This window comes from Mandrillus leucophaeus, unplaced genomic scaffold, assembly GCF_000951045.1.
Source record: "Mandrillus leucophaeus isolate KB7577 unplaced genomic scaffold, Mleu.le_1.0 Scaffold454, whole genome shotgun sequence".
Lineage (NCBI taxonomy): Eukaryota > Metazoa > Chordata > Mammalia > Primates > Cercopithecidae > Mandrillus > Mandrillus leucophaeus.
In genome coordinates, this window is record NW_012104854.1 from 1,813,449 (window position 1) to 1,827,393 (window position 13,945).

The window sequence follows — 13,945 nt, forward strand, 5'->3', positions numbered from 1 at the left end:
TGCCAACTTAGCAAGACCTTGTCTCTATTCAAAATAAAAAGTAAAAACATTAACAGGGCATAGCGTTGTGTGCCTTTAGTCCCAGTTACTTGGGTGGCTGAGGTGGGGGGATGGCTTGAGTTTGAGCATGCAGTGAGCCATGATTGTGCTACCACACTCCAGTCTGGGTGACAAGTGATACCCTGTCAAGAAAGAAAGATAGAAATAGGGGGAGGGAGAGAGAGAGAGAGAAAAAGAGAAGAGAGAGGAGGGGGAAGAGGAAGAAGGGAGGGGAGAGAAGGAGAAGGGAGGGGAGGGGAGGGAAGGGAAGGGAAGGGAAGGGGAAAAGAAAGGAAGGGGAAAAGAAAAAGAAAAGAAAGGAGGGAAGGAGGGATTCAAATTGTAAAGATATTACCAAGTTTTGTATTCTATTGAGTTTCAACTTTTTTGTTTACTTATTTTTATGACACCATCATCAGTGGTTTTACTGCCAACTTATAACAGGAGCAAAGTACTCAAAGCATCAAAAAGACCTGACACCTGGACATCATATGGCCTTGAGAAAGTCAGTTACCTTTCTTATGCTGTAATTTCTCCTCTGTAAAATGGAATACTTTATAACATTAGTTCTTCTTCCTACATTGTAGGAAGAAACATTGTTGGTGGTCAGTAATCAAGTTTAGAATGAATTCCTTCCAAAAGATTAATTCCACTGGGCTTCAGTATCCTTAATCTATGAAACAAAGAAATTGAAATAAATATTTGCCTCTTTCAAATTCTGTGAGCTCATATACCTGTACAAATTGTAGCAGCAGGAAACACATTTGTTATACTGTTGTAATTGAAGCTTCAAGTGAAGATACCACATCTTCTCCAATAGTGACACAAAAATAAATTGAAATTCCAGGTTGTCTGTTTTATTATGTTCATCTTTTATTTGGTTATTTTAGATTTTTTTTTGGTAGGGAAATTTCTGAGTTTAGGTTGTTTATTGTAGTAGTAGGATATGAATGTGTAGAAGGTGTATAGGGGATTTGTGGATCCACAGGCTTAGCTGGTGATGGTGACAACTGTAGAAGTTTACATCTATGAGCGAAAGAGAGTAAATAGTGATAGGTTAATCAGATTTTGAAACCCAAAATAGAAATTAATGATCTTGGGACTGAAAATGTATGTTCAATCCAGCTTTTTATAAAATGTAAATCTTGAAAGTATTTAGATAAGTGGCATCTTACCTATTCTTTTTTCATAATTTTTCTCTACCCTATCAATAATTGACCTTGCCTAGGCAACAAGTGGCATGTCATTGGTATTCTTTTGACTACATGATAAAAATGGTTATTGCTTCTAATTAATTTCACTATTACTACTTTTGTGTAATTATATTTGTAATGTTTGTTGTGTTTTTAGAGAAATGAGCTTAATATTTTACAGTGCTAAAAAATATCAATAATTTGTGAAACAGCAATGTTAACTAAAGCAGTAAGTAAAAGAGAATTTAAGCAAAGCATATTATTAATCTAAAGCCGTAACTTTAAAAAAATCAAACTGCACTGCAGGCCTCTCTTCTCCTAGTTCTGTCAGAGCTGCACTGGATGACTTACATGGCAAACTTCTATACAATATTTAATTTGGTCAAAAAAATTTATGCTGAAGGATGTTTGAAAACCACAATTCTAAAACTTCTTACTTATCTTTTTTTTTTTTTTTTTTGAGATGGAGTTTTGCCCTTTTGCCCAGGCTAGAGTGAAGTGACGCGATCTCAGCTCACTGCAACCTCTGCCCACTGGATTCAAGCAATTCTCCTGCCTCAGCCTCCGAAGTAGCTGGGATTACAGGTGCCCGCCACCAGGCCTGGCTAATTTTTGTACTTTTAGTAGAGATCGGGTTTCGGCATGTTGGCCAGGCTGGTCTCGACCCCCAGACCTCAGGTGATCCACCTGCCTTGGCCTCCCAAAGTGCTGGGATTACAGATGTGAGCCACCGAGCCCAGTCTCTTATTTGTCTTTTGAAGGTATAACTTTTAAAAAGTATAAATGCATCCTCATATATATAAGTCATTAAAGATTTTCTTTGATAATCTTTGTGATTTCTTAGTAAAGTAAAATGGAGAGTAAGGAAATAGAGGAATTTGGGGATGGAGAAGAGAAAGATGCCAAATAAGTTTGTGCTAATGGGGCCAAATTTTATATAGGTCAAATAGCATTTTTTTAGTACAAATATAAAGACTTTTCAGTCACACACTATGGTTGAGTATCTTTAAGTATCCTATTAAATTAGGACTGCGACTTGTATAAAATAATTGGATATTTTTTCCTCAGTACGGTATCAGGAATATTACGTGCTTTTGATTTTAGGAAAGAAAAACAAATGAGAAGCGTAGAAGAAGAAATTGAACAGGAAAAACAAGCAGCAGATGACATTATCAAAAATATGTCTCTTGAAAACCAAGTCAAGTACCTAGAGATGAAAGCCACAAATGAGAAACTGTTACAGGTAATATGAATTATTACTCTGTGCCAAGCATCTATCAGTCTTGCTACTAACACTATAGTTTGAATATCAGCAGCGTCAACATCCCCTGAGAGCTTGACTAGACTTTGAGATCAGTTTTCATTTTAACAAGGTCCCCAACTGATTCAAACGGACATTCACATTTCAGAAGCATTTATTTAGAAAACTTCGTTTTTGTATGCTGCTTGATGACCTAGCTTTTACTCTTATTATTTTTTGTTCACTTCTATTTATTCATTTTGCATTTCATAAAGACACATGAAAATACTTGCATTTATAAAAATACTTGTCTATAAATTAAGTCTATAAATACTTTCAGTTATAGACTTTTAATGCAAACATTAAAAGGCCTCATAGGTGGAGGATGCAGTGAGCTGAGATCACGCCAGTGCACTCCAGCCTGGGTGACAGAGCGAGACTCCATCTCAAAAAAAAAAAGAAAAAAAAAAGAAAAAAAGAAGTCCTCATAGACCAGCTCCATATAGCTATTTACTTTCCTTTTCCTTCCTGCGTAATAAACAGCTAAACTTTTTACCTGTTAGCATTATGATTTGAATGGCTATTGTCCTGTAATTATATTGCTTAAATATCCATTTTTAAAAATTAATTTTTTATTGATATACAACAGTTGTATATATTTATGGGGTACATGTGATAGTTCCATGCATGTATGCAATGTATAATGATCAAATCAGGATAATCAGGATATTCATCACCTCAAACATTTAGGATTTTTTTTGTGCTGGAAACTTTTAAAAAAAATTTTTTTGAGACGGAGTCTTGATCTGTCTCCCAGGCTGGAGTGCAGTGGCATGATCTCGACTCACTGCAAGCTCCGCCTCCTGGGTTCATGCCACTCTCCTGCCTCAGCCTCCCGAGTAGCTGGGACTATAGGCGCCTGCACCACACCTGGCTGATTTTTTGTATTTTTTTTAGTAGAAACAGGGTTTCACCGTCTTACCTAGTATGGTCTCGATCTCCTGACCTCATGATCCGCCCTCCTCAGCCTCCCAAAGTGCTAGGATTACAGGCATGAGCCACTGTGCCCGGCCTTATGCTGGAAACATTTTAAATCTCCTTTTCTAGCTATTTTGAAACATACAATTAATTATTGATAACTATAGCCACCCTACTGTTCTATCAAACATGAGAATTTATTCCTTCTCTCCCCGTCCACCGCCCCATGCCCCCAGCTGGGCACCAACTTCTCAGCCTCTGGTAACCATCATTCTACTACCTCCCTCCCTTTTTTTTTTTGTTGAGATGGAGTTTCACTCTGTCACCCAGGCTGGGGTACAGTTGTGCGATCTCGGCTCACTGCAAGCTCTGCCTCCCGGGTTCATGCCATTCTCCTGCCTCAGCCTCCTGAGTAGCTGGGACCGCAGGTGCCCGCTACCATGCCTGGCCAATTTTTAATGTATTTTTAGTAGAGACAGGGTTTCACTGTGTTAGCCAGGATGGTCTCGATCTCCTGACCTCATGATCTGCCTGCCTTGGCCTCCCAAAGTGCTGGGATTACAGGTGTGAGCCACTGTGCCTGGCCGAGATCCACTTTTTTAAGCTCCTACAGATGAGTGAGAACATGTAATATTAAATAAGCAATTTAAATCCCTGCTTAGGGGATATTGAGAATCCTCTCAATGCTCAGTCATGATGGTGCCCTTTCATGCCCAGATGGCCCTTAATAAAGATTAAGCAAAGAATTAGGCCCCATAAATGCCAATAATGATTATAGTTTTAGTTTCTGAGACATTCCTTTGCTGACAATTTAGTAACCTTTTTATTTTAGACAAGATTTCTAAGATACAATGAAGCATTGAAGAAAGAGTATGGCCTAGCCAAGATGGTGAAACCCCATCTCTACTAAAAATACAAAAATTAGCCGGGTGTGGTGGCAGGCGGCTGTATTCCCAGCTACGTGGGAGGCTGAGGCAGGTAATTGCTTGAACCTGGGAGGTGGAGGTTGCAGTGAGCCAAGATCATGTCACTGCACTCCAGTCTGGGCAACAGAGCGAGACTCTGTCTCAGAAAGAGGAAAGAAAGAGTATGATAGAAATGCCAAAATAATTCCAAAATATATTTAATCTTGTATGGGATAATGAATGAGTAAACAATTTAAGGATCTTATCCTAGGAGTGAACCATATTTATATTTACATATATGTGTATGTGTGTGTGCATGTGTTGTGTATGTGTATAGTATAGAGAAATTAGGCAAAAGATATGAAAACACGATTAAACATCAATATTTTAAATAATAACCTTAAACAATGACATAATTTGAAATCTTCTGATACTTGATGTCTCAGAACATAGTGATGATTCACTGTGAAAAGGTCTAAGGTCTAGCTACTTTTGAGAAACTCTTGAAGTTTTTTTTTGGTTTTTTATTTTTTGAAGGCACACAGCAAGTTTTTAAGAATAATAAAAGAAGATGGGAAAAATATAAATAATGAAGTGTTAATAAATTCTAGTCAAAATGCAAGATGCCAGTGAAGATATTTAGAAAATTTACTTTGTCACATCTGTATTTGAAATGTTGAGAAATAGAGAAACAAATTTTTTTTTCCAAGCTCCCTCCCCCCACTACTACAAAGTATTCTTAATGTAATTTGGATTTATGTTTGCTTTTTTTTTCCACTTAGGAATTAGATACACTTCAACAACAATTGGATTCACAGAACATGAAGAAAGAGAGCATGGAAGCAGTAAGTGTAAAATCAAATAAGGGTTCTCATACTACTCAGTTAAAAAAGTTAATTCAGCCAAGTAAACTAATTCAAGTACATATTGATCTGGCAGTTTACTAATAGGAGTTTAATACTTTTTCTTCCTATTCTGGACCCACAAAGATCCTAGTATGGTAAGAAATTAGATTCAGTTATTGAGTACCTACTATGTATAAAACAAATCATTCTGCCCAACCTAGGACATGCAAAATCCAATAACAATTAAAATTTTTTTTTTTTAGGGACAGGGTCTTTGTCACTCAGGCTGGAGTGCAGTGACATGATCGTAGCTCACTGTAAATTCAAGCTCTTGAGCTCAAGCGATCCTCCCTCCTCAGCTTCCCAAGTAGCTAGAACTTCAGGCAGGAACCACCACACCTGGCTAATTTTTATTTTACTTTTTGTAAAGACAGGGTATCATTATGGCTGGTCTACAGCTCCTGACCTCAAGCAATGCGCCTACCTTGGCTTCCCAATGTGCTGGGATTACAGGCGTGAGGCATTGTGCTCAGCCTCTAATGGCAATTTAAAGACACATACACAAGAGACTAAAAACAAAGAGGGAGAGACATGAGTTCATCTCTTTAAGGATGTAAAAACTTCCATTTGTTTTCTTATTTGTTTATTTAAAACATTTTAATTCACAAAACAAAATGTGCTTATGGTTTAAAAATAGTTGAACAAGATTAACGTAAAAATGTCTGTTTTGTGTCCTTCTTTCCAGATGGAACTACTGGAAAGACGTTTATCAAGTGCTTACTGTATACTTTTTTGAGCTGTAAACTTACATCAGCATCATCTTCATATAATCCCCACAAGAGTCCTAAATCCCATCTTGGTTTTACAGTTGTGAAAAACCTCAAGTGGGGTTCATACTTGCTATGCTATCTGCAGCTTTTTTTTCACCCTAACATTATATATTCAGTGTCTATTTATATCAGTTCTTAGAGAACCTCCTCATTATTTTAAATTGCTACGTTGTATTATGTTGTATAATTATAACACAGCCTTGTAAATGAACGGGTTGTTTATAGTTTTCTGGGATTATAAACAATTCTCGGCGAAAGCATACATTTTATGCAAAGTTGTATTAGTATATCATAAGATTGAATTCTCACAATGGGTCAAAAGGTATACACTTTAAAAATGTTGTAATATTGCCAAACTGCCTTCAAAAAGGTTGTTCCAACTTTTACTTCTAGATGTAATGTATGTGAATGCTTATTTCCCCTGCATTCACTGACAGCAAATATTATCTGACTTTTCCAATTTTAGCTAGTTTGATAGGTAAAAATTACTACCTTATTTGAATTTTCATTTATTTATGCATAAAGCTGAGTATCTGTTTATATCATTTTTGGCCAATGAATTTCTTTTTCTTTGAACTCCTTTTTCATATTTTTGGCATTTCGGTATACTGACTGTACCTTAAATCTTGCCTCCCTTTCCTGATTCCCTGTGGATTCAGGTGGATGACATGATGATAGTATTAGGAACTGCTGTAGATTGATGGATTACTGACACCCTAGCTTGTAAAAGAAATGAATATTTTGTAGTTAATTCTTTTGAGAATTTGCTATTGCAAAAGTTATTTAATTAAAAATAGTGAGGTAGTTGGCTAGGCATGGTGGCTCACGCCTGTAATCCCAGCACTTTGGGAGGCCGAGGTAGGCAGATCATGAGGTCTGGAGATCGAGACCATCCTGGCTAACATGGTGAAACCCTGTCTCTACTAAAATACAAAAAATTAGCCCGGTATGGTGACAGGTGCCTGTAGTGCCAGCTACTTGGGAGGCTGAGGCAGAAGAATGGCATAAACCCAGAAGGGAGAGCTTACAGAGAGCCAAGATGACGCCACTGCACTCCAACCTGGGCGACAGAGTGAGACTCCGTCTCAAAAAAAAGAAAAAAAAAATAGGAAGGTAGTTTTCTGTGTCTGATTGTCCATCTATAAATACACTTAATTTTTATTTCCTTGGATCTCTGGTGATGGAAATACGCTTAAAGAAAGAAGGACCACATTTAGTATTAATACAACCAGCTTGTAGAATTCGTCACTAATCTTTCTTGGAGTGGGTTTGTGAGAGTCAAGTCTTACTTCAGTTGGTGAGTTTAATTTCCATAGGAAGAAGATAAGCTATAACCTTAGATTTACTTTTTGTACTGATGCCATTCTTCTCTGATGTCAGTACATTTATGCCTACATTAACAAGAGTTTTAAAGATACACAATGTTTGCAAATTAGGATAACATAAGTCACTAATTCTATTTAACTTTTGCCAGATTTCTTTCTTTTTAAAAAAATTTTTTTTGAGACAGTGTCTTGCTCCGTTGCCCAGGCTGGAGTGCAGTGACACGATCTTGGCTCACTGCAACTTCCGCCTCCTGAGTTCAAACAATTCTCCTGTCTCAGCCTCCTGAGTAGCTGGGATTACAGCGTGCATCACCATGCCCGGCTAATTTTTGTATTTTTATTAGAGATGGGGTTTCACCATGTTGGCCAGGCTGGTCTTGAACTCCTGACCTCGTGATCCACCCACTTCAGCCTCCCAAAGTGCTGAGATTACAGGCGTGAGCCACCATGCCCAGCCCAGATTTCTTTTATTTATTTATTTAGGACTTGTTCTTCAAGAAAATATGTGTCAGATAGTGGTCAATCAACTAGTATTTATTGAATACTTTATGTTCACTACTGTACAACGTATTAGGTCATACTTATTCAGTTCACAAGAATGGAAAAAAATCAGGTGAAGAATTAACATAAGCTTAAGTCTTCCAGAACAGTTTTATCAAGATGCAATTCAAACAAGTCTATAGGATTGTTAGGCAAAAAGGAGAAGAGACTATGAAAAAGGTTAGCATAAAATATCTGCATTTCCTCTATATGTATTTTTTAGCATGCCTTTATCTTATCTGATGCCTAATCTATTACTTGAACTGTATATATAATCCATTGCTTATGGACTTTGAAAAATTCTCTTGTCTACTCTTTCCTTTTTTGGAGGTTCCTTCTTTCATACTTTTAAAAGAGAAGAGGTCGGCCGGGCGTGGTGGCTCACACCTGTAATCCCAGCACTTTGGGAGGCTGAGGTGGGCGGATCACGAGGTCAGGAGTTTTGAGACTACCTTGGCCAACGTGATGAAACCCTATCTCTTCTAAAAATACACAAAAAGTTAGCTGGGTGTGGTGGTAGGCGCCTGTAGTCCCAGCTACTTGGGAGGCTGAGGCAGGAGAATGGCGTGAACCCGGGAGATGGAGCTTGCATTGAGCTGAGATCGCACCACTGCACTCCAGCCTGGGTGACTGAGCAAGACTCCGTCTCAAATATAAATAAATAAATAAATAAATATTAGCTGGGTGTGGTGGCGGGCACCTGTAATCCCAGCTACTTGGGAGGCTGAGGCAGGAGAATGGCGTGAACCCGGGAGATGGAGCTTGCATTGAGCTGAGATCGCACCACTGCACTCCAGCCTGGGTGACTGAGCAAGACTCCGTCTCAAATATAAATAAATAAATAAATAAATATTAGCTGGGTGTGGTGGCGGGCACCTGTAATCCCAGCTACTTGGGAGGCTGAGGCAGGAGAATCGCTTGAAACTGGGAGGCGAAGGTTGCAGTGAGCCAAGATCGCACCACTGCACCCCAGCCTGGGTGAAAGAGTGAAACTCCGTCTCAAAAAAGAAAAAAAAAAAAAAGAGAGAGAGAGAGAAGAGATCTTGCCTCTTAAGACTTTTGTTTTGTTCATGCTGTAGGTCTGTTTTCAAATGTCACTGTTAACTCTTATGTCTTTGTTAACTTTGAAAAGTTATTTACGTTTCAGGTCCTTAGTTTTCTCATCTGTAAAATGGAGATGATAGTACTGTCTTGTAGAGTATCACTTTGGATAGTAGAGATAACATATAAATAACATGCAGCATAGTGCCTGGCACAGAACAGATGCTCAGTAAACAAGAGTTTCAAATGTCGTTTTAATCATCACCACCACCATTCCTAGCTTTTTTTTTTCTTTTAATCTAATAACATTTTTGTCACGTCCTTATTTTTTTCTCTGTGAAAGGTAGGATAGTGGTGAGTACACAATAACTGTTATTTCATGTGTTAATTTCCTAGTGCTGCTGTAATAGAATATCACAAACTGGGTGGCTTAAAACAAACAAATTTTCTCACAGTTCCAGAGCCTGAAAGTCTGAAATCAAGGTGTCAGCAGAGCCATGCTTCCTCTGAGACTCTAGAAAGAATCTTGCTCTGCCTCCTCCTAGCTTCTGGTAGTATCCATTAGCCCTTGATGTTGCTTGACTTGCAGCTGCATCATCTCAGTCTTTGCCTGAGTCATACCATGGTATTCTGCCTGTGTGTCTCTGTTGCGTTTGTACTCTTCTTATAAAGTGCACTATCATATTGCATTAGGGCCCACCCCTAATGACCTTATCTTAACTTGACTAAATATGCAAAGAGCCTATTTTCAAATAAAGGTCAAATTGACAGGTGTATGTCGTTAAGACTCCAGCTTACCTTTTGAGCAGACACAATTCAACTCACAAAATTGTGGAAAAATATATGTTATGACCTATTTAGGGAAAAATATCTTCTCTCCAAAGATCACTTCTGTGGACTTTGAATCAGACATTGTGTTTAAAGTTGCACATATGTTTTGACATTGTCTTTATCCTCCCGTTGGTAGAGTTGTCCTATATTTATTCAGGTCTTATATGTAGAAAATAAAATAAACTAAGGCTATCAACTTCTTGTGAATCTTAGATTGAAAATAGCTTATTAAAATATACAGGATTTATTTTTATTCTTCCAGTTTAGGAATGTGCTTTGTAGCATTATTGAGTACTAATGATACTTGTTGTCTGTATTTAAAGATGCTGGTAGTTTACCCCCTATTCTTATTACCCGAAACCTATTTGATAATAATTATTGATAAAATACAAATTAAAAATTTCCCTTCTTATTTTCCTTTAGGAAATAGCTCACTCCCAGGTGAAACAGGAGGCTGTATTGCTGCATGAAAAGCTTTATGAGTTGGAGTCCCATCGAGATCAAATGATTGCAGAAGACAAAAGCATAGGATCTCCAATGGAAGAGAGAGAGAAATTACTTAAGCAGGTGGGCAAAAGAAACATACTTATTTTAAGATGTCTGGTTTTGGTACATGTATTGATTTGTTTTATTTAAGGGATATTAATGCAACCAAAAGCTAGTAAGTGTATTGTCTAAAAATAGTTTATGTGAAGAAATGACTTTTTAATCTAGATTTTCTTCTTCTTCTTCTTTATTTTTTATTTATTTATTTATTTTTGATATAGGGTCTCGCTCTGTAACCCAGGCCGGAGCACAGTGGTGCAATCATAGCTCACTGTAGCCCTGATCTGCTGGGCTCAAGCGATCCTCCACCTCAGCCTCCTGAGTAGCTGGGACTACAGGCATGTGCCAACACACTAATTTTTTATTTTTATTTTTTTGTAGTGATGGGGTTTTACTATGTTGCCTAGGCTGGTCTCAAGCTCCTGGCCTCAAGCAATCCTCCAATTTCAGTCTCTCCAAGTGTTGGGATTATAGGCACCCAGTCTAGATTTTCTTAAGTATTTCATACTATCGTAGGTGAAGCTAACTTTTCCTTATAGGAATACTTGAAACTCTTCTTTATTGGTCATTAAATATTTAGATAATCTTTTGGAAGATATGTTTCCTTTTTGTTTTGGGCCTTGTATTTAGAAAATGGAGTATGCCAAGGCTAATGACTTTTTGTGGTTGTTATTATCGGTGCCTCCATGAAGAGCATGGAATTAAAATGTCCTGTGAAATTATCGTATGTCCTAAAGTCATGACACATGTAACATATATTTAGTAGCTTTCTTACTACCCCAAGGGTAGATATAGTTTAGCTCCAAATTATAATTAGCATGTTGTTTATCGTGACACACCCTAACTATAAGGGCCTTAGGAGAACTTCATCTATATTTGGGCACAACTCCAGTCAGGGACTCCCTTGCCCCTAGACTTAGATCAAGCCCATTGCATTTAGAAGAAATTTAGGTATCAATTCAGGGACTATTTAATTATTAGAATCATTCCAGAAGGGTATTAATTCTAGAACCTGTGTAGTTCCTTGGAAATAAATCATTGAAGGATGGGGAGGAGTGATCTTGAGGTACACGTACCACATAAAATACAGAATAGCTACTTAAATTTCAATTTCAGATAAGCAATGAATAATCTTTCAGACACATATATCGATATAGAAAAATTATTCATTGCTTATGAATGATACGAATAATCCAAATATTACATGGTATATATATCCCCTCAAAGATATTCACTACTTATCTGAAATTCAAATTTAACTGGACTCGCTCAATCTAGCAAAACCCTACCTGTGGGAAAGTGAGGGAGACTCTCAGAAATCCTAGTTGTTTATATCAACTTATCCAGGCCTGAAGATGTGCTAACCTGATGGTGCCTGGGGGGCACCTGGGGGTGCCTATGAGTATATCAGTTACTACCCTTACTTTGAGGAAAAAGGATGGAATCTGTGAATGGTTCCTTGGTGCTGTTCCCTTTAACTTCAAAGGTTGAAGTCTAAAAAATAGATTTCAAGAAGGATACTAGATTTGACACTTTAGTACAATGCACTCTAGAAGGAAATTGTCTTTAAGATAGCCTTACAATGAGTTATTTTTTTAAATACTACTTTCTTTTTATGCCTTTGTAGGTTAAAGATGATAATCAGGAAATAGCCAGCATGGAAAGACAGTAAGTACCTTTATACTAGGACATTTTACATCCATTTCTCACTTTAAAAATTACATTCTAAAGGTACAGGAGTGGCTTTCATTCTTTCAATTTTTTTATAGCTTTAAATATTTCTTTGAGTGTTTAAGAGCCATTGCATAGTATAATTGTTTTTTATAAATATCTTTATTAAGATATACTTTATACCATATAATAGACATATTTAAAGTAAACAATTTAAAGCTTTTTAGTATATTCACAGAAGTGTGCAGCCATCACCTAAATCACCTTTATTTTTCAATTTTTATTTATTTTTATCTTTTTGAGACCAGGTCTCACTCTGCTGCCCAGACTGGAGTGCAAGTGGCATGATCATAGCTCATTGCAACCTCAAACTCCTGGGCTCAAACTTCCCAAGGAGCTAGGGCTACAGGCACATGCCACCATATCTGGCTAATTTATTTTTATTTTTAGTAGAGTCAAGATGTTACTATGTTGCCCAGGCTAGTCTCCAGCTCCTGGCTTCAAGCGATCCTCCCATCTCAGCTTCCCAAAGAGCTGAGATTACAGCTGTGAGCCAGTGTGCCAGGCCCCCAGTCAACTTTAGAACTATTCAGTCAGCCCAATAAAACCCTACACCCTTTAACCATCACCTCCCTTATGCCTCTCCCAGCTCTAGCCATGCCTATTCTGGACATTTCATACAAATGGAATCATTCAATATGTGCTTCTGTGTGGCAGGATGCTTTCACTTAACACAGTGAGCCTTGCTTTCTTGAAGATCAGCTGACTATCAGTATTTGGCTTTATTTCAGGGTTCTCTATTCTGTTCCAAGGCTCGTAGATGAGCCTTGAAAACTAAGACTAATGGAATATTATTTGGAAATAAAAATTAATACAATACTAATACATGCTCAGTATTTTATTAACTCTTATTAATACTGATACATGCTTAGTATTTTATTAATTTTTATTTCCAAATAGTATTCCATTGTATGGATATACCAATTCTGTTTATTCATTTATAAATTCATGGATGTATGGGCTGTTACCATTTTTTTATTGTTATGAATCATGCTCCTATGAATATCCATGTACAAGTTTTTGTGTGGACATATGTTTTCACTTCTCTTGTATATATACCTAGGAGTGGAATTGCTGACTGATGACTATGTTTAACTTTTTGAAGAACTGCCAGACTGTTTTTCAAAACAACTTTACCATTTTACATTTCATTTATTTCTATTTGAATATATTTATTTAAAGTTTGTAAAACAATCATTTTACCACCAGTCACCAGAAAGCATACCAATTGTTTTAACTTTCTTTCTTTTCTTTTTTCTTCTGAGACAGAGTCCCGGTTTGTTGCCCAGGCTGGAATGCAGTGGTGCAATCTTGGCTCACTGCAGCCTCCACATCCTGGGTTCAAGGGATTCTCATGCCTCAGCCTCCCGAGTAGCTGGGACTACAGGCACGTGGCACCGTACTCGGCTAAGATTGTTTTAATTTTAATCAACTAAGTTGTAAACTAATAAGTAGTCAACAATGACGAAATTGCCTTTTAATGTTTCTCATATTCTATTGTAATGTTTTTGTCACTGATTACAACTTATGAAATTAAATTTCGGAATCACAGTCTCTAATATGAGCTGAATTGCAGCCCATGTTAAGTCTTGCAGTACTGGCTAAGGTACTAAGAAAGTAATGTTTTTTTTTCTGTTAATTTGTAACTTTAAGCAAATTTCTATATTATTATGGCTAAGAGAAGATTTTTTTTTTAGGAACGTTTAAAGCAGCTTTATTTTATCTTTTTTATTTCAATAGTTTTTGGGGAACAGGTGGTATTTGGTTACATGGATAAGTTCTTTAGCAGTGATTTCTGAGAGTTTGATGCATCCATTACCCAAGCAGTGTCCACTCTACCCACTGTGTAGTCTTTTATCCCTCACCCACCTCTCACTCTTCCCACCAAGTCCCCAAAGTTC

At 37.3% G+C, this 13,945-nt stretch overlaps 1 protein-coding gene across 2 annotated transcripts in view; it reads left to right on the forward strand.

Annotated features, from left to right (window-relative positions):
* IFT74 (intraflagellar transport 74) overlaps nucleotides 1-13,945 on the forward strand; it is a 121,780-nt gene that overhangs the window by 52,939 nt on the left and 54,896 nt on the right. For both annotated transcript variants that reach the window (XM_011994370.1, XM_011994371.1), the window contains exons 8-11: nucleotides 2,337-2,475; nucleotides 5,138-5,200; nucleotides 10,191-10,334; nucleotides 11,941-11,981. In XM_011994370.1, coding sequence (XP_011849760.1) covers nucleotides 2,337-2,475; nucleotides 5,138-5,200; nucleotides 10,191-10,334; nucleotides 11,941-11,981 — 387 coding nt within the window. The remainder of the gene's footprint in view (nucleotides 1-2,336; nucleotides 2,476-5,137; nucleotides 5,201-10,190; nucleotides 10,335-11,940; nucleotides 11,982-13,945) is intronic.